This window comes from Podarcis vaucheri, assembly GCF_965113315.1.
Source record: "Podarcis vaucheri genome assembly, chromosome: 3".
NCBI lineage: Eukaryota > Metazoa > Chordata > Lepidosauria > Squamata > Lacertidae > Podarcis > Podarcis vaucheri.
Window position 1 is genome coordinate 125,722,756 of NC_138761.1, and position 27,637 is coordinate 125,750,392.

At 43.6% G+C, this 27,637-nt stretch overlaps 2 protein-coding genes and 1 long non-coding RNA gene across 3 annotated transcripts in view; 1 reads left to right on the forward strand and 2 right to left on the reverse strand.

Annotated features, from left to right (window-relative positions):
- The window catches only part of LOC309528742 (uncharacterized protein), a 50,988-nt gene extending 43,563 nt beyond the window's left edge, over positions 1–7,425 (forward strand). The window contains exon 9 of the mRNA XM_082216354.1: positions 6,776–7,425. Coding sequence (XP_082072480.1) covers positions 6,776–6,831 — 56 coding nt within the window. The 3' untranslated portion in view covers positions 6,832–7,425. The remainder of the gene's footprint in view (positions 1–6,775) is intronic.
- TMEM17 (transmembrane protein 17) lies at positions 886–7,974 on the reverse strand. The gene is made up of 4 exons (XM_082216535.1): positions 7,793–7,974; positions 5,598–5,701; positions 3,902–4,015; positions 886–1,753 (listed from the first exon to the last, which is right to left on the reverse strand). Exons 1-4 carry the CDS (start codon positions 7,899–7,901, stop codon positions 1,400–1,402), a joined length of 681 nt encoding a protein of 226 aa, XP_082072661.1. The 5' UTR covers positions 7,902–7,974; the 3' UTR covers positions 886–1,399.
- Positions 7,975–8,932: 958 nt separating this feature from the next.
- Positions 8,933–17,861, reverse strand: LOC309528873. The gene is made up of 3 exons (XR_014217946.1): positions 17,647–17,861; positions 10,326–10,680; positions 8,933–9,202 (listed from the first exon to the last, which is right to left on the reverse strand). It is a non-coding gene; the product is annotated as an uncharacterized lncRNA (long non-coding RNA).
- Between the last annotated feature and the right edge of the window lie 9,776 nt (positions 17,862–27,637).

The window sequence follows — 27,637 nt, forward strand, 5'->3', positions numbered from 1 at the left end:
GACCATACGATTGGCAAGTCCTAGGCACTGAGGTTTAACCCACAGCGCTTAGTTTAACTCATCCCCGTGATAGGGTGAGCTCCCATTGCTCGGTCCCTGCTCCTGCCAACCTAGCAGTTCGAAAGCACGCCAAAAAGTGCAAGTAGATAAATAGGTACCTCTCCGGTGGGAAGGTAAACGGCATTTCTGTGCGCTGCTCTGGTTTCGCCAGAAGCGGCTTAGTCATGCTGGCCACATGACCCGGAAAATCTGTGTGTGGACAAACGTCGGCTCCCTTGGCCAGTAAAGCGAGATGAGCGGCGCAACCCCAGAGTCATTCACAACTGGACTTAACTGTCAGGTGTCCTTTACCTTTTACCCATGTACTAGCTGAAACCAAAGGGGCACATTGGTTGCTAGATGTGAAATATATTGGCATTATTTTCAGCTCTCCTACCCCACTAATATATTCATGGGTAAATTTGTATTCTGGAGCAAGTGCCATAAGCACCATCCCCTCTGGTCACTTCTTTCTAAGAGAGAATGAAGGACACCCATACCTGGACAGAAGCTGGATCCAGTAGAATTGATACAAGCTTTAAAATTCAAATAAAGTTGAGAGCGGAAGTGGGGAACAGCTTCAGTCTTCTTCCTGCAGTTTCAAGGGCTTGGCCACTACTGTTGAAACCTTTAGCCTTGGATGTAGATTGTAATGTAGTATCTGTGGCTTTATCTTCCTATGTACAGTAATCATGGAACTATCTCAAAATGAAACTCTCTTTCAGATAGGTCCATCAGGCAGTTCTGTTTTGGGTTTTAGAAAGAAGGTCATAGAGGAGCAATACACATTGGAAGAGCTATGGCTATCACTTGCATAGCCAATTGCAGTAAAATATTTCAATAGAATATATTAACACCAATTTATTTTTACAAAATATTCCTTTGCAACAGTTATTGAAATATTAAGAAAACACATTTAAAAATTAAGCAAAGTATAAAAACATAAAGACTTTTAGAAGTCCAAAACAACTGTGAATCTGAGGGCTACTGCTGATATAACATTTTTCCTTCACTGAAAAATGTCTAAAGAGGAATACATGCTAAAGTGTTACAGGGGAAGGCACATCCTTGTGGATTACACAAGATACAATTGGCAAGATTGTGTAGAAAGCTAACCTCATGAATCATGCCTGCAAAATACATGCAGGTTTTACATTCCAGTGTCACATTTTCCCATGTGTTAGTATATTTTATCACAACAGAATTGGCTCACAGTGAAGACACTGGTGGTATTGCTCATCTTACAGGTTCCTAGCAGAAGAGTAGCTTTTTTTGTTATCTGGAACAAGTTCAGAGTTTCAGAAACCCAAATAATTAAGGCAACAGGAACCCAGGAAGATGGGCAGGTGGCTGTTCTCCATCAAGCCCTCACGGCAGATGTCCAACTAGAACTTGTTGAGCGAATTTCCTCCACACGTGGCCTCATATCCCATGGAGCCTCCACTCTCATTTTATGCCAGCTTAGGTTATCAGAGCGGAAATGGCGATCTAGCTGGTCAAACTCATGAAGACGGAAGCGAGTTGCCAGTTGGTTCACCATTCTTCTGAGGGCAATGAATGCAGTAACAACCTGGAAGACAAGGAAGACTACAAAGACGACATTCACTGCTCGCTCCAAGGGCTGAATCTTCAGACCTCCATTTAAAAGCAGGAAGAGAATTAAGGGCAGTTGTAAAAGGAGACTCAGGAGCCAAAAGCCAGCTAGTTCAGGAACCTATTAAAGGCAAAAAAATAAAAAGGGGGGGGGGTGTATCAATATACTAACCTCCTGGCAGCATGACAACTCAGTAGTAGAAAGTTTATTGGTCAGACTTTCTAACCCCTGTGTCCAAAGTGTGAACACTGAGAAACTAAGAGCCACAGAGATTTCATTAAACAGCTTTTCGACTTCTGCAGATTTTCTGCTTCTGTTGTTGTTGCTGCAGCTTTCAAGAGAACCCTGCCAATGAAGTGACTTTTCCCTCAGACCCAACCCCACCAGACTTTTCACTCAAACATCTCAGCCAGATGTCATTTCGCTGACAGGGGGAACAGAACACAAACAGGACTGGGGACAGCCGGGGGAAGTGAGGGAGTGGATGCAAATTGCTAGCTTGTGTCTCTTCAACAGGAAGCATTGCCCTTTAGCTGCCCTGGGCAGCAGCAGAGGACAAATTGTATTGCTCACATTCTCATCTGTCTCCCCCTACATTGGTAGGAAATAGGGTCACAGTTGCAGCAGCAGGTTCTGACCTTACAGCATTTTTCAGGATAAAGAGGTAGGATTTACACAGGCAACAAAAGTCAGAATGAAGAGACCATGATTAGGAGAAGGAAGGGGGTGGGGTGGAGAAACCCATTAGCACCCCAATCCTAAACATGTAGTGCATAATCCAATCAGAGGTGTACACAGGCTTCCTTGAGCCCTTGGCAAGGAGCTCTACTGCCCTCCTCCCCGCCATCCCAGTGTGCCTCGCCCAGCCGCCCAGAGCAGCGGAAGAGCAGCTCAGAGAACGTGCAGAGGGAACAGACAGGCTCCTAGCCACTCTCAGCCAGAGTAGAGAGGTGTGGTTTTTGTGCCCCCCTGGGCCTGAGCCCTTGGCGGGGCCCAACCTAACCAAGCCCTAGGTATGCCCCTTAATCCAATACAGACTTAAACACGGAAGCAAATAGCATGGTGGGGCAGAGCTGCTTACCTGAGCTCCTGGTAGGGATGGGGCAGGGAGGGTGTTGTGGTGGAAACACATTGGATTGAACTGGTCACTGCATTTGCAGTGTTCTGACCTTGCCACTGTCTCGCTCCTCTCAATAAGCAGCAGTGCCTCACCTGCATGGAGGCCAAGTAAGTGCCTCTGACCCACCATGCTGTCTACTATTGCTTAAGCATCTTGTATGTAACATTTTTTCAGCAGCTAGGAAAACACGTTCTGCACATACTCAGGAGCATTTCTTTCCTTTCTTACTAATCCATGCAACTGCAAGGCTAAAACCTTAATTAGATTAAGCACTGAATAGAATTTTAGAATGTTGGAATTGCAGACAGCATGTTAGACTGATCCACCATGTGCTTCTGTGCTTGTTTATTCGTAAGTAAATCTCACTGTATTTAATGGGATTATTCCTAGGTAAACGTGCATAGGAAAAGTGCAGCCCCAAAGTCTTAACCTTATTCTTTGTTAGACAGATACACGTCAGTTCCATTTCCTTCCAGATCCACATTATATCCCAGGTTGTTGTTTTTTTTTACATTTCATTCCAGAATGGCATTTACTAATACTAACACTGTGTTTTTTTAATACTTAACATTTCTGTAGTGTATTTCAAGTATTCAAAGTGTTTCACATACCATTTTTCAACTCTTAGAACAGCCCTGTGTGGCCAATAGCATTACTCCATGTTGCTTTCCCTGACCCATTAAGACTAGACCTGTTTTATGTGTTTGAATGCATCAATTCCTCTTTTATTTTTTAAAGTGCTTTTATATTACTGCTTATTGGTTTTACAGTATGTTGCAGTTTTGTTTTAACATTGTGCGCCACTTAAGAGACTTTTAAAATATTGCATTTAAAAATATTTCAGAAGAGGGTAGGAACTTAGGCTAGAGACAACCTACTGAGCACCTAACTATTAACCAGGGGCTTCCCAGCTTTCACACTTTGTCATGGCTACTGTGCTACAGAAGCTCCTCCATACAAGTGTCTACAAAAAAAACCATGCATGAGTTTAACCAGCATGTCTGTGTGGTACCTTATCTTCAGGACTGAGTCCAACTACTAAATTTGTTGGGGGAAGGCTGTAACCTAAGAAAGGTTATTCAATGTTAATAATCTATTAGTCTGAGATAAATGCTACTGAATTCCTCATGGGTCTGAGGCAAACTTACCTTCTCCTGCAAATTCCCCATGTACCCTAGGTACAAGCGGATCATTTCAATCAGAGAGGTTAATATAATGACTGTCACCAAGATGAACTTGTAGTAGTCTGGTAAGACTGGATACTAGAATTGAGAAATGACAAAAAATTAAATACAGACATACCTCGTTTTGTTGCGCTTCGCATTACTGCACTTCACAGATAATTGTGTTTTTTACAGATTGAAGGTTTGTGGCAACCCTGCATCAAGCAAGTCTACTAGCGCCATTTTCCCAACAGCATGTGCTCCCTTTGTGTCTCTGTCTCACATTAATTAAGGTATGCAGGGCTGTCTTAAGCATATCCGGCACCATGGTGCAAAGATCCCTCCGGCGCCCCACCCCACCCCCCGTTTCCCAGAGTTGTTGACCTTTTCCCAAGCTTCTGGGGGAATCGCTCTTCTCCCGCGGGGCCTGGGAAGGAAGCTGTACGCCTGCCAGCCATATAGTTGGCGGGGTGCAACTTCCATCCTAAGCCTCTGCAGGGATCACTCTCCTCCTGTGGAGGCTTGGGAGGCAAGCTGCACGCCCGCCAGCTATATGGTTGACGGGGCACAGCTGGTGGGAAAGGGGAGGCCGCCAGCAAAGCCACGCAGCTCCCCCACTCGCTGGGGCGCCCCTGAGAGGATGGCGCCCTGGCGCAACACGCCAGTATGCCCAATGGGAAAGATGGCTCTGAAGGTATGTACATTGCTTTTTTAGATATACTACTACTGCACACTTAACAGACTACAGTATAGTGTGAACATAATTTTTATATGCACTGGGAAACCAAAAACTTTGTGTGACTCCCTTTATTGCAATATTTGCTTTATGGCAGTAGTCTGGAACTGCACCCACAATATCTCTGTTTCCCCCCCAAAACTTGCCTGCTTATGTTATAAACCTGTCTGCAAGTGTCACTTGACCACAGCCATTTCATTCGGTTACAGCAGGGGAGGGAGAGAAGGAATGGAGAGCCATCTCTGCTAAGAAGTCAGGCCCTTCCCTCTCATCAACTGTCACCTGACTGGCAGCAGTCATTACACCAGCTTGCAGCAGAGGTGGAGAGGAAAGGGATGGAGGGTCACTCAATCAACGCAACTGAGACCATTAACTGTTTTCTCCTCATCTCCTTGAACTTTTCCACTACGGCTGGTCATTAGAAGAACTTATAACTAGGAGCCTATAACAGAGTTTGCTTATTAGGCATGTCCAAAGTCCGGTTTGGGGGCCTAATCTGTCCCACTGGTCGGTTTAATCCAGCTCCTGTGGCAATTTATTTCCTTGTTTACAAAGCTCAACAATTTTGGTTGGCTCTTTGGTCAGCCCTCATGGCCTTTCACTACATCAAATCTGGCCCTCTTTGAAAAAAGCTTGGCCACCACTTATTTCATCCTCCCTCCTTATCTATTTTTCCGTTGTGTGATTGTTCTTTAGACTGTGAACATTAGGACAGCCTTGTTTGCACTGATAGGCAAACTGCTTTGGGAGCTTTTTCTGGCTGAAGAGCGGGATACAAAATTTTTAAAATAAACACCACTCAGAACATTCTCAATCTTATTATAGAAGTACGGCTATTACCAGGTATGTAGATGCACAATTACTAGTCTCTCTCTTGCAGAGCATGTACAGAACAATAGCAGATGCAACAGGATTATAAGAGTACCAATTGTCTTCTGAGCTCACCTTCAGCTGCAGCATCACTATACTGCTGACCCACCAAAATGGGAAAAAGCAGAGGTTGAAATAGAGGGACATCTGCAAGGGCAAACTGGAGACGATTTCATTATCTGGAGAGACAGAGGAAAGAACCCACCAGCCACTTCAGACATTTTCCCTTCTATATGTTGAAGGCTACAACCTTATGCACAGTTACTTTGAAGTAAAATATCCATAGGTTTCAGATGAAAGAGATGCTTCTGAAAAAAGACATGCTTGAACTTCTAAGCCCAAATAATCCGTTCTTTCTTTTTTTGTTTTATGTTGTTTTGTTTTTTATTTAGATTAATCTGTTTTTATTGCTGAAATGTTTCAATACAATATTTTTTTAAAGGAAGTAATGGTACCACTCTATTCTATCTTGTTCAAACTGTGTACAGTTCTGGGTACCACAATTTAAGAAGCATATTGACAAGCTGGAATGTATGCAGAGGAGGGTAGCCAAGATGACCAAGGGTCTGAAAACCAAGACTTATGAGGAACAGTTGAGGGATTTTGGTATGTTTAGCCTGGATAAGAGGTGACTGAGAGCCATATTTCAAATATCAAAAGGCTGTCACATGAAAGATGGAGCAAGCTTCCCCCCCCCCCGCTCTGGAGGGTGGGACTGGAATAAATGGCTTCGAGTTACAAGAAAAGAGATTCCAACTCAACATCCGGAAGAACTTTCTGACAGTAAGAGCTGTTCCATCAGTGGAACGGACTCCCTCGCAAGGTGGTGGACTCTCCTTCCTTGGAGGTTTTTAAGCAGATGTTGGATGGCCATCTGTGAGGGATGCTTTAGTTGAGATTCCTCCATTGTAGAGGGTTAGACTAGATCAGGCACATGCAAACTCGGCCCTCCAGATGTTTTGAAACTACAATTCCCACCCTCCCTGACCACTGGTCCTGTTAGCTAGGGATGATGGGAGTTGTAGTCCCAGAACATCTGGAGGGCCGAGTTTGCCTAGGTCTGGATTAGAAGATCCTCAGAGTTCCTTCCAATTCTATGATTTATAGAAATCTCTTTCAGTTCCTTCAGGAAATCAGCCATTATTTCTCAACTGATTCTGGAGTTCTTGCCTCAGCAAACATCTTGCAAGCTATTTCATGTTTTCGTAGTGTCAAAAATACTACTTCCTGACATCTGCCTTGTTTCTTTTCAGCTTTCATTTACACCACACTGCTCCATCCTCTGAGTTCATTAAAGGATGTGACATGAGGTTCCTGCATTGCAAGGGATTGGGGGAGATGACCCTCGATGTTCCTTACATCTCTATGATTCAGAAAAATTTAAATAAACATTTGGATGCGATGGAATTTTTAAAAGCATATTATATGTCTCATGCTAGTAACATTCAAAATTACACAAGTTGTTACCCGCTTTTACAAAAGCTCCTGAGAAAGCCACACATTTTTGCGGAGTTGAAGTGGACATTGGCCTGAAATGAAGAACCCATTTCCACTAGGAGCTGCTTCTTCTTTGGTGTGTTTTATTGATTTTCAGTTACAAATGAATTAGATATAAAGTAGAGAAAAAATAGTAACAGCAACAATAACAGCTGCAGGTTGGTGTGCAGAGCCATCACAAAAAGTGAAAATGTAACAAAAGCAATCCCAGCTGAGGTTCATTGGATGTCTAGTCAGATGAAAGTGTCATTCCACAACCTTCCCTGTGTTGCTGGTGGATGGAAGCCGTGCATATCCAATAAAAGGGGCCACGGTGTATCAAAGCTTGTGTTTATCTTTCCAGTATGGTGCTCTTGTTGCAGTAAGGCCATTAGTTTATCCGTAAGTATGGAGTCCCATATCTACGACAGGCAAGCTTCAAAGAGATTTATATTGAGTCCTCCAAAACCTGGCAATTATTAATGTGGCAGCAGTTAACAAATGAATAATAAGGTATTTATTGGGCATTCCTTGGGCTTCTTAAGGAAAATAAGACAATAGTGCTTCTTTATAGAAACACGGCTATCACCCACCACCCAAACGCTCTGGGAGGAGCCCCTGATCTTGCATTCACTGCAATCTCCACTGCAGCTGCAACCGCCCAGGGTTCCGCACTGCATCCCCGCCGCCCAGCGCCCTTCCATCGCGACTCCTGGCAGCCGACCACGTGACGGCGCCGCCGCCGCCATCTTTGTAGCTGGCCCCTCCGGCGCCCTCGCCCGTCACTCACTCACCCGCCACGTTGTCGGCGGCGCTGCTCCCGGGTCCGGTCCGGTTGTTGTCCGTGAAGACGGTCCGGCTGAAGGAGCTCAGCCGCCTCCTCACGGGCTCCGGCAGAGACATAAGCGCGCGCCGGCGGCGGCGGCCTCCGCTCGTTGCTACGGCAACTGGACGCCGCCCGGCGCTCCGTGCGCAGCCGCGGCGCCGCCTCTTCAGATGCGCCCAAAGAGGTGCGCGGGAAACGGAGTCCGCGCAGCCCGACACTTCAGGTTCGTCCACGCAGCGGCCCCAGCAGGTTGCGGGTCCGGGGGAATCGGTGGAGGAAAATAAAAGGCACGCGTGTGACGAGGGGGAGAAAGGTGTGGGGCTGCTTGGTGGAGGGGAAGAAGGTACCCCAGAAGGCTGCTTTGCTTCCATTTAGGCTCCCTAGCAAGAATGTTCCTTTTGCAAACGCGGGGCTCCTCCTCCAGCCTCTTCGCTCCGAGCAACGCTGTGCAGCTGGCAGGATCTGAACCCACGTCTCCCTCCCTCTGCCTGGGATTTTGCAAACGATTTGGGGTTGCAGCTCTGGGAAAGCCAACTCGGGCATCTCAAGGAAACAGGAAGCCACCCCGGGTTATTCTTCCGCAGCAGTTTGGTAGTACAGTATATGATATATTTATTGATAGCCTGCCTTTTTCTCGGGCAGAGCGTGGGCCCTCCGCGCGCCCCCCGCCCGTGGGGGCTGCTTCAGACAGCCTGGGGCCGAGCAGATTCCCGCATAACCCCCGCCCCCTTTCTCCAGGGAAAGCCCCTCTTCACCGCTGAACTGGAGCAAATGTCATTTCGCTGAAAACCCGAAACTGGATCTTGAAAACAGGAATGGGAAGCTGAGTTCAATTCAGTGGCAAAGAGCGGCTTTTCCTGGGGGGAAGCGGTGGGGCAAAGGGAAGTGCGGAGCAGCAGGGACAGCCACCAGCCCCAAGAGAGGGAATCCGGAATGAAACTGCCCCAAGTGGCATTGAAAAACAGGATGGTGCTGTGGTGGTGCTCTTCCTACACAGCTTTAGCCAGTGCTTAAAAAAAAAGAGAAAAGTTTAGGAGTACTGTACTGTCATTTTGACTCAAGAAAATCACCATTTTATAGTTGAAATGGGGGGGGGGGATACAGTAAATGGACAAAAGTACAAAGATTCACAAAATGTTTAGGGGTCTGTGTCCCCCCAGTTCCAGCCAGACATCTTGACTGTTCTAGCTGTAATGAGGTCCACAGTACATGTCACTCAGGGGCTCACCCAAGACCATTTTGCCATAAGGGCAGTGGGGGGAAGGGTCAACTGTGTTATAAAAAACCTTCCAGTGGAGGCAACCACCGAAAATACCCCGGCCTGCTCCAGTTGGACATTACATTTCACCCAATTCTGGGCCAACTGACAGCACCCACCCTGTGAGGGAATCAGGCACAGATAACGCTGGGGATTGTTGCAGTCTCCTGGGTCTTAGTTCAACACTTTTACCACTACACCATGCAGTCTTTGTGATTTTGACATGAGCTTTTAAGAGTGTGGGGGACAATCTTAGCTGTAATCCTGTACACACTTTACTGGGAGTAAGTCCCACTGCACACTGTGGTGTTTACCTTTGAGTAGAGATGTATGAGACTGCACCATTCATTACTCAGTAAAGCCAACTGTTTTTATTTCTCCTCATGCACACACTTTGTAAGTAAAACAAAAGCCACTGAAAGGCTACCATGGTTTTAAATCAGAGGTACTGTAATCTCTATGTATCTACAATGGTTCAGCTAAGCTGCCTGGCAGATGCTGGCCAAACTCCTGTGGATTTTTTGACAACAACACTGAGCCATAAACTATATGCACTATAGCTTAGGAAAGTCAAGATCAAGTCTCAGCAGTTTTTAAGTGAACAAATGTTCACGTAAGCTAAGCATAGCCAAGCCTGTGGTTTAGTGTTCTACCAGAATCACTATTATGAGGCTACTTGATCTGCCTTTCTAGAGACGGCCAGCCCTATTACTGGACAAATTGTGATTTTGTTCAGAGTGTTCTGAACCTTCCATAGAATAAAAAGAACAGAAGGTGAGAGCTGAAGTTGGAGAGAGGAGCCGAAAAGCTTGTTCAGACCTGCTTGTCATAGAATGATAGAACTGTACAGTTGGAAGAGACCCTGAGAGTCATATAGTCCAATGCAGGAATCTCAACTAAAGCATCCATGACAGATGAAGAAGAGTTTGGATTTGATATCCCGCCTTTCACTCCTCTTCAGGAGTCTCAAAGCGGCTAACATTCTCCTTTCCCTTCCTCCCCCACAACAAACACTCTGTGAGGTGAGTGGGGCTGAGAGACTTCAGAGAAGTGTGACTGGCCCAAGGTCACCCAGCAGCTGCATGTGGAGGAGCGGGGAAGCGAACCTGGTTCCCCAGATTACGAGACTACCGCTCTTAACCACTACACCACACTGGCCATCCAACCTCTGCTTAAAAACCTCTAAGCCAAGAAAGTCCACAATCTCCTGAGGGAGACCATTCCACTGTTGAAGAGCTCTTACCTTCTTACTGTCAGAAAGGTCTCCCTGATGCTCCTTAGATCTCCTTTCACGTAACTTGATAGGTTGGTTCAGGTCCTAGCCTCTGGAGCAGGAGAAAACAAACTTGCTCCCTCTTCCATGTGATAGCCCTTGAGATATTTGAAGATGGTTCTCATATCTCCTCTCCATCTCCTCTTTTGTAGGCTAAACATACTAAACTCCCTCAACCTCATATGGCTTGGTTTCCAGACCCTTGATCATCTCTTCTGCACACATTCCGGCTCATCAATATTCTTCTTAAAGTGTGGCACCCAGAACTCACCACAGTACTCCAGATGTTGTCTGACCAAGGCAAAATACAGTGGTACTATGACTTCTGTTTGTAGGAGGTTCTTTATTTGTATATCATCAAGATATACAGCCCAGTCTAGTGTGAGAATCTGATCAAATATTGTATTGAATATACATTGTAAGCAACTTAAAACATTAGCAGGATTGTTATAAACTCGTGCAGTAAAGATAATTTAAAGGGAATATAATGGGAAGTTAATAATTAGATACAAATTGGTTATGCAGTAGGGAAAAGATACAAAATAAGGAACTGCAGAAAGGGGAGGGAGGTTGAAGAAAATGTGGATTGATTATGTAAAGATTGTTTTTTTCTGTCAAAATACATGTATGAAAAATTGGGGTGGGGTTAAGGCTGAATACAGCAGTACTATTAATTCCATGTGTAGCTGGCTCTGGATTTGTGTGTCATGAAGATATACTGCCCAGTCTAGTGTGAGAATCTGATCAGAGAGACCGTAAATTGTGATATGTCTCAAATTTAATATCTTAAAAGAATGGTAGGTCTTTAATTGTAAAATGGATAAAAAGATGTCTTAGAAGAGGCTTCTACAATATGGCATAAAATAATGGTTCATTTTCTTAAGCAGGATGCTAAAAATGGAGGAACACTGGAAAGCAAAAATCATAGATGTTTAAAAGATGGGGGGGGGGGGGAGAAATCTCCGCACCTGTTGAAATCCCCTCTTCTACAAAAATGTTCAGGTAGGGAAGCCATATCTTCCCTAACCTCTTACCACACTCCTCCATAGTTACCAAAGTCTGACAGACATAGCCAGCCAACAATTATCATTGTTATTCTAATGCTTGTAGTTAAAAATAAAATAAGATGGTGCAATTAGCTTAACATCATACTGCCAGAATAATGTTAGGGAAGTTTTGTTAGGGAAGAATAATGTAAGGGAATGTTGCCTCACCGGACCCCTTGATAGCATAATCCTTAAAGCACTTTGCCCATGCTAAGAACTTGTGAAGAGAATGGGCATAATGCCAGCAGCGTGTTTCGAAGATCGGTTCGTTAGACAATCTTCTATTTATGTCACTAACACTTTAACACCCACTGAATGTTTTGTCTGGCTCAGAAGAATTAGTACTACTGATTTAGAGCCCCTGAGTGCACACTGATTTGTTACACATAATAGTTAAGTGTCATACAAGACATGCTACTTATCATGGTGTTGGCAAGCTGAAGTTCCCACTTGTTCTTAGTGAACTCAATATTATTGGCTGGTGGGAGCTTGTGTATTTATTTCACTGTTACTATCTAGTTAATACAAGCTTCAAATGTAGCTCTGTTATAACTGTCCATCTAGAATCCCTCTTAAGCAGCTGATTATGTGCTTGCAGAATTTTTGATTTGCTGTTATTTTTTTAAAGGCTTTTTAAAATAACACTGAAAACCCCCCACAAGGGTTTGCTGAGAGTGAACAATTTATGGTTTTTGAAAAATGCTTTCCCTACTCAAAACAAAGAGCCATATCAGTGTAAAGCATTATTATTATAATTCTAGGTCCATGCTGCTTCACAGGGATGAAAGATGCATAAGGCATTTTGACTGGAATTCAGAAGCAGCTCTCCCAGTGTTCCAGCTTTTCCTATGTTATGAATTATGCAGAATGCATTTTGGAAGCTAAGAGTTGAAGTACTGCATTTAACTGTCATTGTGTTGAGATTGCCTAGCAATATACATGGCCTTTAAAAGCCTGACTCCGAAATGACAGACCTGTGTATGATTAAAAACCATGAAACTGCAGGTGAAGCAGCACTGAATGACTCTTAGGGACAAAAAAGATATGCAATGCTAAATGTGTCATTACCAAGCACATCAAAGTTTTAAACATTAAATAGCAGGTGCAAAGGCTTATTTTCCTCAGAACTGCAAAGAAGGGAATTGGCTTCCATGAACCTGATCCTAACCAACAGGGAAGAATTGGTTGATGAGGTGATGCGGATGTTGGAGAGAAATTCCTACTCCCTCGTAAAAATGTAAAGGTAAAGGACTCCTGGATGGTTAAGGCCAGCGTTTGTCCACAGCCAGCTTTCCAGGTCATGTGCCTAGCATGACTAAACCGCTTCTGGTGCAATGGGACATCATGACAGAAACCAGAGCGCACGGAAACGCTGTTTACCTTCAACAAGTCTGCATCCATTGGCAGTAAAACAAACAAACAAAGGTTACAAACAACTTAAAAAGAAAGGTACAGTACTTGTTTTCCTTAGGAAAAGGAACATGTAAAGATGCAGGCTGTAAAATCTTCCTTTTGGAGAGATTCGGTTCATTTGGTTTTTCTTGAAGCTGGGAGCCATTGGCTGTATGGGTCATTTGCTTTTTCCATGAAGCACAGCGAGAAAAAGACTGAGTGTGGTGGAGCAGAGCCTGTTGAGAGCCTGCTAAGCCGCACCCACATGTAAACTGAGTAGTGGGAACATTGGGTTTCATGATGAGAAAGAAAAACCCAAACGTAGTCAAACGTGCACTGGAAAGCTGCAACTTTCTAAAATATAGTGGCTTCGACAACTTAAAATTGCCTAACTCTGTGTTGGATTATGGCAAGTATCTTCTTTTTTCTCTTTGGCGATCACTTGTAGCTGAGTAAGATTCTCTTCCATGAACACGGTCTATACAGTGAGTCCATAAGTGACTGGAGAACCTCCTCCTCTATGGCAAGTATACTTACCCTTCTGAAGGCTGTGCTTTATACATGAATAAAGTATTCAGTCCTTGTTTGAATTCACCTACTATGTGCATAAGCCCACCTGTGTATAACTTTAGGTTATCACCTGGGCACCCATCTAGGCCATCATTTGGTGGTGTGCTAACATTACAAGCAAATGGGTCAACTTGGACCAAAGACTTAAACACGTTGACAGGCACAGCATGGGTAGGAGCTATACATGTGTTCCATGTTATTCTAAAAAATGAGCTCTGAGATCATTAATGAGAAGGCAATTGGGATATAACCAGTGCAATGCTGCAATTTATTTTTCTTGACAATTGACACAGAAGAAGCATATCCATTGCAATTTTTGCACATGGTGAATTTGAGGAAATTCTCTTTCCTTTCTGACAGTGTGGAGTTAGAACAGCACTGTTTCTGGATTCCCTCACCCCTCCGCTAGAACAGTTGACAGATTCTTGAGTTTCAAAAGACTCTCTCCTACTCTTTGACCTTATGGCAGGATCTTGGCTGCCTTCATGAGCTATTGAATGCACAGATCCAGGACTTACTTGATAGCATTTCTTTGGCTCACTAACTGTTACAGGCCACAACTGGAATCTAATGAGCAACACATACCAAATTCTTGAGCAGAATGACCCATACCAAAAGAAAAAATGCTGTTACTAATTTTCTATATAACATCCAGATTGGGGAAAGGGACAGGGAGGTTAGTGTGGTTTATTTCTTTTCTTTAAGCAGAAAAAACTATGGGAGGCAGCAGTTAGGAGATAGTGGTTTCCTCAGGCATGTTTGTCTTCATCCTCAGAGACACACTGCATTGTCTCTAAAAACAGACAGATGACAAGAAGAAGAAGAAGACGAAGAAGAAGAAGAAGAAGAAGAAGAAGAAGAAGAAGACGACGACATCAAGGGATGATTGTATGTAGATGGATTCTGATATTTTGTTCACAATTTTGTGAATTTTGTAATTGGCGGTTTAAACACCAACAAAGGAAGAGCAAAACAAAATATACCTTCCCAACATAAAATAAATACCTCATTTCCATTTTCTCTTCTAATCCCCTACCCATGTTTACTACTGCAGGGTACTTACCAACCACTGAGAAAGTTTAAACCCAAATGGAATAGCACTTTATACTGTCAAGTTTCCAGTCACTGACTGTGGGTGAATTGTGGCTCTCAGTGATACTACGATACACCACATCATGGAATGAACCTGTGGCTCTCCAGATGTTGGATACCACCACCCATCAGACCCAGCCAGCATAGCTATGTATGCCCTGTTGAGCTTGCTGGAAGAAAGCATAGCTCCTGTTAGAGGAATAAGTTATAAATAGGATGATCCCAAGGTTGCCAGATCTCCAGCATCTCAAAGCCAGGACTCAAGGGGAGGCATGTAGAGAGGACATGGGTGGAGCCTCTTGATGTTATGGGGCTGCCAGCTCTCAAGATAATTAATATCAAAAGCCTCATTTCTTAACTTAAGGGTTATCAGGAGATAAGAGAACATGTTCATGATTGGCTGCAACATCGTCAATTAAATGAGGTTTTCAAAGAAGACAACAAGAAAGGATTTGGTTACACCATATCTAGATTTCAAAGAGAAATTGTAGATGATGAGGAGGATGAGGATGATAATAAATTTCTAAAGAAAATGTATAATTTATTGTTAGAATGGGAGACTAAAGATGAAGAGGTCAAATCTATAATGATCAAATGGGCACAAGATATAGGACATAATACACAAATGGAAGACTGGGGAAAACTATGGAAAGTTAATTTAAAATTTACTGGTTGTATATTGTTAGGAGAGAATTATATGATTGGATTTGCCGGCAGCATTAGTTAACAGTTCAGCCAAGGCTGATTTAATGCTTGCTTAATCAGAACTTTGTCCACTACTTTTCTGCTGAAGAAACAAACCTTCCAAAAATTTACCTCTGAGGATCCTATCACATGACAGTTCAATTAGTTGTTGTTCTTTTTGTACAGACAACAACTAATTGAACTGTCATGTGATAGGATCCTCAGAGGTAAATTTTTGGAAGTGAATTTATCTGAATTTTGGTTTCATGCTATCAAAATTTCTTGGTAGCCAAAATGGGCTTTATCATGATTAAAACTTTTAAAATATTCATAATCTGTTATATCAAATGCTTTCACCATACCATAAAGGTTGGGAACCACTCATCTAATGTGGTAACATTTCAGCTTGGTGTATTAAACATCAAACAATTTGATCATTAACAAAAATGAGTAGATTTGGGATGCCTGTATTGTGGAAGTGAAACTCATGCAAAGAATAATGTGTTTTGGAATAATTGTCTTACACCTAAATGGTACATGACTAGACATGGTGGAAAGAGTCTGTCTGCACCATCTATAGCTTGATGGCTGTGTGTTCCCATTCAAACCTCAGGCTCATAAATCAAACCAATTGTCTGCCTCCAGCATTGGTTTAGCAGCACCTCTGACATTAATTTGTAAGGCGGGGGGAGGAGTATTCTTAAAACTCAGGAAGGGAAAGGTATGGAATGTAGTGTGGAATGTGGTGTCGCCAGATCAAATCGTTGAAAATAAAATGTATTTTCTGGGTCTCAGGGATAGTTACAGAGTAGTTGAACACCCAGTACAATAAGCCCACCCAATGACGGAGAAAGTGCATTAGAAAACCCATAGAAAAGATAAAAGCATAATGACTTTACAGTGAGAACATCTGCTGCTGCTACTACTATTGTTACTGCACACATATACCGGTAATTTTCTTTCTCTCAAAGAGTTGTAACTAGGCCAAATTCACCCAAAATGTTTCCACCATTTTTAAAGCAATCATAGCTCTGAATCCATTAGTACATCAGGCATAGCACAGTAACAATTTTGCACTCTATGTATCCTTAAAGTGCAGTCGTACCTTGGTTCTCAAACGTAATCCATTCTGGAAGTCCATTCAATTCCCGAAACTGTTTGAAAACCAAGGCGCAGCTTCCGATTGGCTTCAGGAGCTTCCTGCACTCAAGCGGAAGCCATGTCAGATCTTCGGCTTCTGAAAAACGTTTGAAAACAGGAACACTTCTGGGTTTTCGGTGTTTGGGAGCCAAAACATACAAGTATCACAGCATTTGGGAACCAAGGTATGACTGTATATGAAGTCAGCGGCGGAGCTAGCTGATTGGGCACCCAGAGTGGCACACATGCGTGCACCTGGGGGCGGGGCGATCGACGGGGCAGTGATTCGCCTGGGGGGCGATCAGTGTAGCAGTGATCCGCCCAGGGGGGATTTTGTCACCCCTCTCAGGGATAAGACCTGGGGCGAACTGCCCCCACCCTTCCTATGGCCCTGTATGAAGTTCTGTCTGCATGGCTGGCTTTCTTGCAAGTTCCTGTTACATGCAGAGAAAAGTGTGTGTGACAGCACCATTATCTGTGTTTGGGAATTCATGTGATGCTAGTCCTTATTCCAGAAGAATTCGGCACATTTGTAGCCCTCGTACAACACAGCGCAGGGAACAGGGGTGGATCTACTATGAAACTAATGAAGGGTCCCTAATCCTGGAGGAGCCCCAGAAGCAACTTTAGTCCACATTTACTTTAAAAAATTTGGTCTAGTAGGTACAATTTGAGTCACACAACTCGTTGATTAATCTCTGGTTGTATGTATTTCAACAATCCCAAAGTTTGAGAATCAATAGCACTGGTGTTGTAAAGGTTGTTGAAAGCAACCCCACTGAAGAAGAGAACAGTGGTTACCCAGATCTTGTTGCTGGTTGTGAAGGGCCTCCCATAACAGTTCAAGTTTCAGGCCCCCCAAAATGTATATTCACCACTGGCATGACCCTAGCAGAGACAGTAAAGTTTTAGAGGAGTCAGGGGTGCCAACTTGAATAAAATATTGGGGGGGGAGGTAAGCCCCACTCTGCAGAATTGATCACATGACAGGGCGCACCCATACCATGTGAATGGCAATGCCCATCAACTGGGGGGGCTGCCCCCTCAAGTATTTTATTGGGGTGGCAGAAGGGGCCTCAGCTCCTAGGGGTTGGCTCCTATGAGAGGAGCAGAAAAGACTGAACTGAAAGTTGAGCATTCAGTTCATCTTAAATTCTGCTAAAATCTAGTCTAGCTCATCAAAGCTGGTAACTTGCACTTTCAATAGTGGACTGTCTTCAGTTAAAAAGCAAACTTTCCCCCCTATTATTAAAAAAGTTTTTTAACAGGACTCTGAGGAAAACTGACCTTTTCCACAAGCAGTTACTACACAGCCCAGGAGATTTAACTGATACAAGCTCATCCCACTTTTCAAATTACAGTGGTACCTCTGTTTAAGAACTTAATTCGTTCTGGAAGCCCGTTCTTACACCGAAAACATTCTTAAACCGAGGTGCGCTTTCCCCAATGAGGCTTCCCTCCACCAGTGTCCTTCCACTGGTCGGCTTCCATTCATCTTTCACGGCAAAGTTTGCTAGCTGGAACACCTACTTCTGGTTTTGCAGAGTGCGTTGCCCAAATCGTTTGTTAACAGGACTGTTCTTAGACCAAGGTACTCTGCAGTGCTTTCTTTTTCGAAAACAAGGTGCGGCACTTACCATGAAATGGTTACAGTGAGTGTCACGCTTTTAACATGGGGGGGGGAGGTGCCAGTACTGTTTGCCTTTGAGTACCCCCAGGGGGAAAAGCACTGCTACTCTCAGGAATTGGAGCCACACATCCTGACCTAGCCTGCTCCATGAGCTGCAGGGAGCCTCAGCTGATTCAGGGTTCATCCACACTTCTGCCAGTTCCATGCCTAGAAAGCAGGGGTCTGAGAGGTTTTCTGCTTGTCCCACCGCTTTCCCCAGGGAACCTGCTTTACTGCTGACTCAGAGCAACTGTCAATCCATGGAAAACCCCACTGATGTTTGCTCCAATTCAGCAGAAAAGAGCAGGTTTCCCAAGTGGAAGTATGGATGACCCCTAAGTGCCCCTCTCCCGGCTGACAAAGTGTCAAGATGAGTTAAGCAACTGAGTGGGTTCTGCTTTCTATATTTATATGCTTGTCAAGTTCCTCCAGGCTACTGTTGCAGTTTGTATGCTTGCAAATCACCGTACTTGTACTCTTTTGTTTTCTGACTGTCTGAAATCATTCCAGAGCTCCAACTGGAATGTATTATTAAATACTTTTTTTCTCAAAGCAAAACCACAAGAAAAGAATATCGAGTTGTCTAATTCAATGCCAATAGATCTGTGAGCCTCAGCAAGGCTGTCTGAGTGAATTGAAATGATTTTTCCAGTTCTAATTTATCACCCAAAGCAGAAAGTCAAGGACCTTGCTGTGGTGGAATTCATGAGTCTCACTTTGGGCATTAATTACATCAGAAACAGGAAACAGGAAGCATAACTCACACTCTGCAATCCAGTAACGAATGAAATGTGAACTAGCCCTTTTGTATATCCCTTGTAGTATATGGCATGGGCAGACTAAGAAACCCTCTGCTTTTTTTTTTATCTTATTGGATGCACCACTGATGTGACACAAATGCTATGTCCAGACAGGGACACTCTCTTGCAAATGATCTCATGAGGGTCCTCCGATTTTTTCACTCAAAATATTCATTGCTTATTTGACATCTTGCTACCCACACCAAAATGCAGAGCTGTCAGAAAATATCCTGTCTATGGGTTTGTTTGTTTTTTGTCCCTCCCTTCAATATTCCCTCCCTCAGTTATTTTACAGGTTGAAACTGTAGAGTCTTTCAAAAATGTAAATATCAGCAAAGAGGGAGAGGGTCTGGTAATTGTTGCCAACTAGGATTTTCCCCAAAGAGAGAGATTTTTCCAGAGACCACAGCAGCAGAAGAAGTAAGTCTGTTGTTCATAGAATCATAGAATCATAGAGTTGGAATAGACCACAAGGGCCATTGAGTCCAGCCCCCTGCCAAGCAGGAAACACCATCATAGCACTCCTGACATATGGTTGTCAAGCCTCTGCTTAAAGACCTCCAAAGTAGGAGACTCCACCACACTCCTTGGCAGCAAATTCCACTGTCGAACAGCTCTTACTGTCAGGAAGTTCTTCCTAATGTTTAGGTGGAATCTTCTTTCTTGTAGTTTGGATCCATTGCTCCGTGTTCGCTTCTCTGGAACAGCAGAAAACAACCTTTCTCCCTCCTCTATATGACATCCTTTTATATATTTGAACATGGCTATCATATCACCCCTTAACCTCCTCTTCTCCAGGCTAAACATGCCCAGCTCCCTTAGCCGTTCCTCATAAGGCATCGTTTCCAGGCCTTTGACCATTTTGGTTGCCCTCCTCTGGACATGTTCCAGTTTGTCAGTGTCCTTCTTGAACTGTGGTGCCCAGAACTGGACACAGTACTCCAGGTGAGGTCTGACCAGAGCAGAATACAGTGGCACTATTACTTCCCTTGATCTAGATGCTATACTCCTATTGATGCAGCCCAGAATTGCATTGGTTTTTTTAGCTGCCGCGTCACACTGTTGGCTCATGTCAAGTTTGTGGTCAACCAAGACTCCTAGATCCTTTTCACATGTACTGCTCTCAAGCCAGTTGTCACCCATCTTGTATTTGTGCCTCTCATTTTTTTTGCCCAAGTGCAATACTTTACATTTCTCCATGTTAAAATTCATCTTGTTTGTTTTTGCCCAGTTCTCTAGTCTGTCAAGGTCGTTTTGAAGTGTGATCCTGTCCTCTGGGGTGTTAGCCACCCCTCCCAGTTTGGTGTCATCTGCAAATTTGATCAGGATGCCCTTGAGTCCATCATCCAAGTCGTTGATAAAGATGTTGAATAAGACCGGGCCCAAGACAGAACCCTGTGGCACCCCACTAGTCACTCTTCTCCAGGATGAAGAGGAACCATTGATGAGCACCCTTTGGGTTCGGTCAGTCAGCCAGTTACAAATCCACTGAGTGGTAGCATAGTCAAGACCGCATTTTACCAGCTTCTTTACAAGAATATCATGGGGCACCTTGTCAAATGCTTTGCTGAAATCAAGGTAGGCTACATCCACTGCGTTCCCTTCATCTACCAGGCTTGTAATTCTGTCAAAAAACGAGATCAGGTTAGTCTGACATGACTTATTTTTCAGAAATCCATGCTGACTATTGGTGATCACAGCATTCCTTTCTAGGTGCTCACAGACTGTTTGCTTAATGATCTGCTCCAGAATCTTCCCTGGTATTGATGTCAGACTGACTGGGCGATAATTATTTGGGTCCTCTCTTTCCCCCTTTTTGAAAATAGGGACAGCATTTGCCCACCTCCAGTCTGCCGGGACTTCGCCTGTTCTCCAGGAATTCTCAAAGATGACTGCCAGTAGTTCTGAGATCACATCTGCCAGTTCTTTTAATACTCTTGGATGCAGTTCATCTGGCCCTGGAGACTTGAATACATCTAAACTAGCCAAGTATTCTTGTACTATCTCCTTAGTTATTCTGGGCTGTGTTTCCTCTGCTGAATCATTTGCTCCAAATTCTTCAGGTCAGGCATTGTTTTCTTTATCGGAGAAGACTGAGGCAAAGAAGGCATTGAGGAGTTCAGCCCTTTCTGTGTCCCCTGTTTGCATTTCACCATCTTCTCCTCTGAGTGACCCCACTGTTTCTTTGTTCTTCCTTTTGCTACCGACATACCCATAAAAGCCTTTTTTGTTGCTTTTAACCTCTCTAGCAAGCCTGAGTTCATTCTGTGCTTTAGCTTTTCTGACTTTGTGTCTACATGTGCTGGCTATTTGTTTGAATTCCTCTTTGGTGGTTTCCCCCCTTTTCCATTTTTTGTACACATCCTTTTTTAATCTTAACTCAGTTAAAAGTTCTTTAGATAGCCACCCTGGTTTCTTTAGGCACCTTCCATGTTTCCGTCTCATTGGTATTGCCTGACGTTGTGCTTTTACTATCTCCGTCTTAACAAACTCCCAGCCATCATGAACTCCCTTTCTTTTTAGTAATACTGTCCATGGGATCTCACCCAGCACTTCCCTAAGTTTTATGAAGTCGGCTTTCTTAAAGTCAAGAAATTGAGTCCTAGTATGCTTGGCTGCTCCTTTCCGCTGTATAGTAAACTTCAGAAGAGCATGATCACTTGTGCCTAATGATCCTTCCACTTCTACCCCACTAACCAGGTCATCAACATTGGTTAGGACCAGATCTAAAATGGCTGATCCTCTTGTTGCTTCTCCCACTTTCTGGACAATGAAGTTGTCTGCAAGGCCAGTGAGGAATCTGTTTGACCTTATGCTCTTGGCTGAGTTTGACATCCAACAAATATCCGGGTAATTGAAGTCCCCCATTACTACTATCTCCCTTCCTTTTGCATGCTTGACCATCTGTTCCAGGAAGGCATCATCTATGTCCTCCGTTTGGCTTGGGGATCTATAGTAAACTCCCACAATGAGGTCTCTGTTATTCTTCTCTCCCTTAATTTTGACCCAAATGCTCTCACTTTGGCTTTGAGGTTCTAAATCTTGGATCTTTTCACAGGTATACACATCCCTGACATATAACGCCACTCCTCTTCCTTTCTTGCCTAGTCTGTTTCTCTGAAATAGATTGTATCCCTCCATTATTACATTCCAATCGTGGGACTTATCCCACCAGGTTTCAGTGATGCCTATTATGTCATATTTAGTTTGCTGTACCAAGAGCTCAAGCTCATCTTGTTTATTTCCCATGCTTTGCGCATTAGTGTACAGACATTGAAGTCCATTAATCATTCCCCCGTGTCTCTTATTTAAGGATTTTTCCCCTCCCACCACTAGGTCTGCGTGCTGTTTGCTCCATTTGGTCTATCACATTTGGATGATCATCTTCATCAGTTGATAGACTCCTACCTTCAGGAGCACTGTCTCCCTCCCCCACATTAGTCAGTTTAAAGCCCTCCTGATGAGGTTTCTGAGATTTTTGGCAAAAACATTTCTCCCAACCGTTGTGAGGTGCAGCCCATCGCTTGCCAGAAGTCCATCTTCAAGAAACTGCAGTCCGTGATCTAAGAATCCAAACCGTTCCTGTTTACACCATTTGCGAAGCCAGCTGTTCACTTCCACTATTTTTCCCTCTCTCCCTGGGCCACGTCGTTCAACTTGGAGGACAGATGAGATGACAGTTTGTGCATTTAATTGCTTCAATTTCCTGCCCAGAGCCTCGTAGTCTCTTTTGATCTTCTGGAGGCTATTGCTTGCAGTGCCATTGGTTCCCACATCAACCAAGAGGAAGGGGTATTTGTCAGTGGGTTTTATGATTCCTTGCAGTCGTTCAGTTACATCTTGGATCTTAGCCCTGGGGAGACAGCACACCTCTCGAGACATCTTGTCAGGCCCACAGATCACTGCTTCTGTTCCCCTCAGTAGGGAATCCCCTATCACCACTACACGCCTCCTCTTAGGTTTGGTCGGGGTTCTTCCATGAGCTGTCCGTTCCAAGGTCGCCTGCACATTCCCTGAGGACTGACTTTGCTGCTCGTCTTCATATACCTGATCGACTGTAATGAGGGAGAGATCCTCAAATGGAGTCTGTTCTTCGTCTTCCATGCTAGGGGAGAGAACTTCAAAGCGATTGTGTATTTCTAAACAATCAGAGCGAACCCTGGGCCTCCTACTTCTTTGAGTCACGTTTCTCCATATATCTGGCTCCTGTGTTGGTGAACTAGCCTCCTTCTCAGGGGAGTCCCCTGTCACCTCCTTGGTGGAGAAGGTGTGCTCTGTTGCTTCCAAGAAGAGCTCCAGCTCTCTAATTCTTTGGAGCATAGCTACACGTTCCTCCAGTTGCTGGACTTTGTCTTCTAAGAGGGCAATCAACATACAATTGCTGCAGGTAAAGCTGCCTGCAGCCTTTGGCAAGATGGCAAACATTGCGCAGGAACTGCAGGTGACTGCAGCTGTTCCCTCACCCTCCATCTTGAAAACATGTCATTGGGGTGGCTACAGTGGTCCTCCATCTTAAAAAGCGTGAAGACAGGACAAATAACCCCCCCCCCAAAAAAAACCCTAGGTCTCCCCCAACAAACGTTTGAGACTAGCTCCCCTAAATCTAAAAGATAGATCAAACTGTGCACGCCGCCAGGCGCGCGCCGTTGTCCTGCAAGCTCTGATAAGCTCCTCCCACAGCTAATCACCTGACTCAACAGAAACCCTGCCCCCTCTGACCTTTGCACAGGGAGAGCAGCTAATCAGCCACAAAGAAACACATACACACAAGAAAACCCTTTTGCTCCTCCTTCAGCTGCTGCCCTGTTGTTGTTGTTTTAAAGCAGAATCAAATTTAAGGGAGTGTGACCAGTTTGGTTGCACTGGGCATGGAACCTCAGGGATGCCACAACTATGATTTAGAATGGAGCGCAAGAGCTGGGGAGGGGTGCGTTGAATTTTGGCATTGCATAGAGTGCCCCTGAAATTTGATATACAATAGAGGTGGGTCTCATCAGCATATTGCTACACCCCAAAGCTGTGGATGATCTCACTGGCTTCATAGAGATGTTAAATGGCATTGGAGATAACACTGAGCCTTACAGTATGCCACATAACAGGTCTTAGGAAGCGGACAAAGCACCCCCAATAATTACTCCCAAGTCCCACATGACAGAAACTAAGGGAGCCCAGTCTCTGAGATAGCTGCCAGATCTATCCAAAAGAATACTGTGTTGCTTCAAAGCTGCTGAGAATTGCATCAAAAGAAACTGAGAGTAATATTTCCTGTTGATTTCGAGATGGAGAAAAGCCATCTCAGTGTCATAACCAGGATGGTTATCATTCATCATATGCAACATTTCTGTTCCAGCATTATCTATATTTGGGTTTATATGCATTTTTAGCTATGTTTGCATTTGTTGTAGTCAAATCTGACCCATAATTTAAAACAATAAAACAAAACACAGTATTCTGTAGTTTGTTTTTTAGTTTATTTTTGCCAGATTGTTATTGTTGTGATGAAGCACCTCTGTATTTGAGTTTAGAAAAGCAATAACCTCCTTACAATTTGGTGATGAATTATGTATCCAGAGTGGAGCTGTTCTCTTTAAACTTGCTTTCATAAAGCCTTGCTGATTCACTCAAATTAAATATGGCCAGGATTTTTCCATTACTTTTTAATGACTGCCTTTTGAACAGTGCCCAACTATAAACCTAAACCAGTAATTGATCTCTCTTAGGAAGCTAGCTGCCTTCTTCTGAGTCCATCTAGCTCAGTATTGTCTTTGTCCATGCTAAAACCCCAAATGGTATCTTCTAAGAATCCTGACCATGCACAGAAACTCACATTCCCAAAAAGCATGTCGTTTGTATGCATTCCTTTTGCCCTCTTACACTCCAGAACGTCTGTCCTCTTATGCTCCACACACCTCTCTATCTCTCCTCCCCCCACACCTTCCCTTCTCTATCTTTTAAAAATAAATTTATTTAGTTTTTCAAATTTTGAAATTTAAAAACAACTGTCAAACAACCAAAATAAAAAGAGAATTCCGTAGATTCTCCCGGACTTCCCTCCTCTCCTTTGTGGGTCCTTAGTTAACTTTCTCCTCCTGCATCTTCTCTATTAATCCAAATCTATTAAATCTCCATTACAACCATAACTCATTGCTAAACTACAAGGGTTATTCCAATTCTACTAATAACGTTAATTGTTTACAATGATTTTAAGGTAAATTGCCTAAATATTTCCCCCCCATTCCTTATTAAAGTTTTGGTCTTCCTGATTTCTGATTCTTCCAGTTATTTTTGCCATTTTAGCATAGTCCATCAACTTAATCTGCCATCCTTTTCTGGTAGGGACTCTATCTTCTTTCCATCTCTGGGCTGGTAACATCTGAGCAGCAGTGGTCATGTACATAAATAGTATTTTCTGATCCATTGGTATTTCGGCACCTAGAATTCCTGGAAGAAAAGCTTTGGGGTTGTTGTTTTTTTAGAAAAAGTTATTTTAAACATTTTCCCAGTTCATTAGATATCTCCCAGTATTCTTTTACTACTTTGCAAGTCCACCACATATGATAAAATATTACATTTCCAGCATGTATTTGACCTTGTTTTATACATTTTCGCTAATTTACTAGGAGTTAAGTACCAACGATACATCATTTTCATATAATTTTCTTTCAAAGTATAATATGCTGTAAACTTCAAGTCCCAGTTCCATAACTCCTCCCATGCTGTAAGTTGTATATTATATCCAAAGTCCTTCACCCAGTGTATCATAACTGATTTAACCTGTTCATCATTTGTATGCCATTCTAATATTAGTTTATACATTTTATAAAGCAATTTAGTCTTGTTTTCTAACAACTCTTTTTCAAATGTCATTCATCAGTGCAAGATGTAGCAAGATGTAGCCATGCACATGCTATGTGATCTGATGGTGAATTTGGGGTAACCCAGTGCAAAAATCCTGAGGATCCATGTGGATCCGTGCTTTGTAACCACATTTTAAGTGGGGAGGGAAGGAAAAGCACTCAAGGGACAAGGAGCACGCGTGGGGTGAGTGGAGAAGGATGCTGCTAATAATGAAGAAGAGGGGTATAAGGGGAGGAACCAACCGGACAGGACTCGTGTAAGCGGCTCCTCTCCTCTCCCACTTTGCTCCTTTAAAGCAAGCAGGCTCTCTGTCCCTCTCTCCTCCCCACTCAGCGGCTCTTCTCCCGCTTTGCTGTTTCAAAGCGAGCCACGGAGGAGGGAAGGAAGGGGAACCATGGATCCTCTGCTCACGACTGCAGCAGATCCCCCCCCCCCGCCACCCGTAGGCATTCCCTCCATAACACGCACAGACATTTCCCCTTACTTTCTAGGAGGAAAAAAGTGAGTGTTATGGTGCAAAAAATACGGTAATCAGCACCCACACTTCCTGTTCAGCCCCCTGAAACCTGGCCACTTTTGCATGCTGTTATACAAATATTTTCTCACAGGCAGCGTGTACTGTCTTAAAATTTATCTCAAAGGTACTATCTGATCCAGCCTTTAAATAACTGTTCCCTAAGACTAGCATAGGATTCACCCAGTATTGTTAGCATATTCTGTTCTAAATTTCATTGCCACTATTCATTTCACCAACACAGGTATCTTTTATGGCGAGTGATCTTTCCAGACCTGACTTTTGTCCAACCTGCAATACAGAGTGCACTTTTACCGGAATATGATTAGCAAACTCATTCACTGACTGCTAATCATTTTTCATAACCAAAAGGACACTGCTCCTGCACGAGAGGGAAGCATAGATGCATGCTTACAGAAACCCCAAGGTCTGCTTTTGTGCAAAAACATTAAGGAGGCAGGGGACATCCTAAGGGGGGGGGGTCAAAAAAGGCCCATCTTGACTGAACATGCTCAACTGCCACAGAACACTGGAGGGAGATAGAAAACCAGGGTAAAAGACAATGGAATGGAGTTTCCTGGAAAGGGACATGGCTGGCTGGCTAGAATAATACTGGAAAGGAGCACGCCACATTGCACCCCTGCTTGTATATTTTTTTTCTATGCATGTCTGCTTTTTGTTGCTGCTGTTCTTTCTCTGCTTCCTTCCTCTTTCTCTAACCCAATCATCTTTATATCTTTATCATTTTAAAAATCCTTTAAAAGGCGGAGGGGGGTGCCACAGATGGGTGACTCACCTTACCGTGGGATCCTGGGCCACTTGCAGTTCTATTATTATTATTATTATTATTATTATTATTATTATTATTATTTTATAAATGTCACACATTAAAACTTCCCTGAACAGGGCCAGTTCCCTGAAAATGTCCCAGTTATAACCCAGTGTAATTAGCAGAAAGTTGTACTTGAACAAGGCTTCATGAAATATATTGGCAATAATTTTACATACAAAATGATATGTAAACATTATTTTGTTATTTGTTGATAATTATAAAAAGAGGTGCCAGCAGAGGAGCGCTGATGTAGTAATTGCAACACTGGCTTCTTCATATTCCAAATTTAAATTGAAAGCTCTGTCTGCACTTATTTAGAAAGTCAACTTAAGATAAGGCGTTTATCTCTGTGTCAAAAGCGCTCATTGTCCCTGATGAAGACCCAGCGCATGTCAGCAAGACGTTTAGGCAGCATTGTCTGCTGGCCTTCATCTGGGCAAAACGTGGCACACTTCAGATCAGTTAAACAAGACCAGCATTTTCTGTCAGTGGCTGAGTGAAAGCAGGAAAAAACTGCATTGTCTTGTCAGCTAGCATGCCCACTCCAGTCTCTGCTGTCAGGTCATCATATCAAGATGCTGATACAATATGAATGTGTGTGTGTGTGTGCGAGAGGGGGAATCTGTTACACTCTGCAACCAGCTGCCACATCAATCTTGTTTTGTTGGCAGATGGAGAAGGCCCC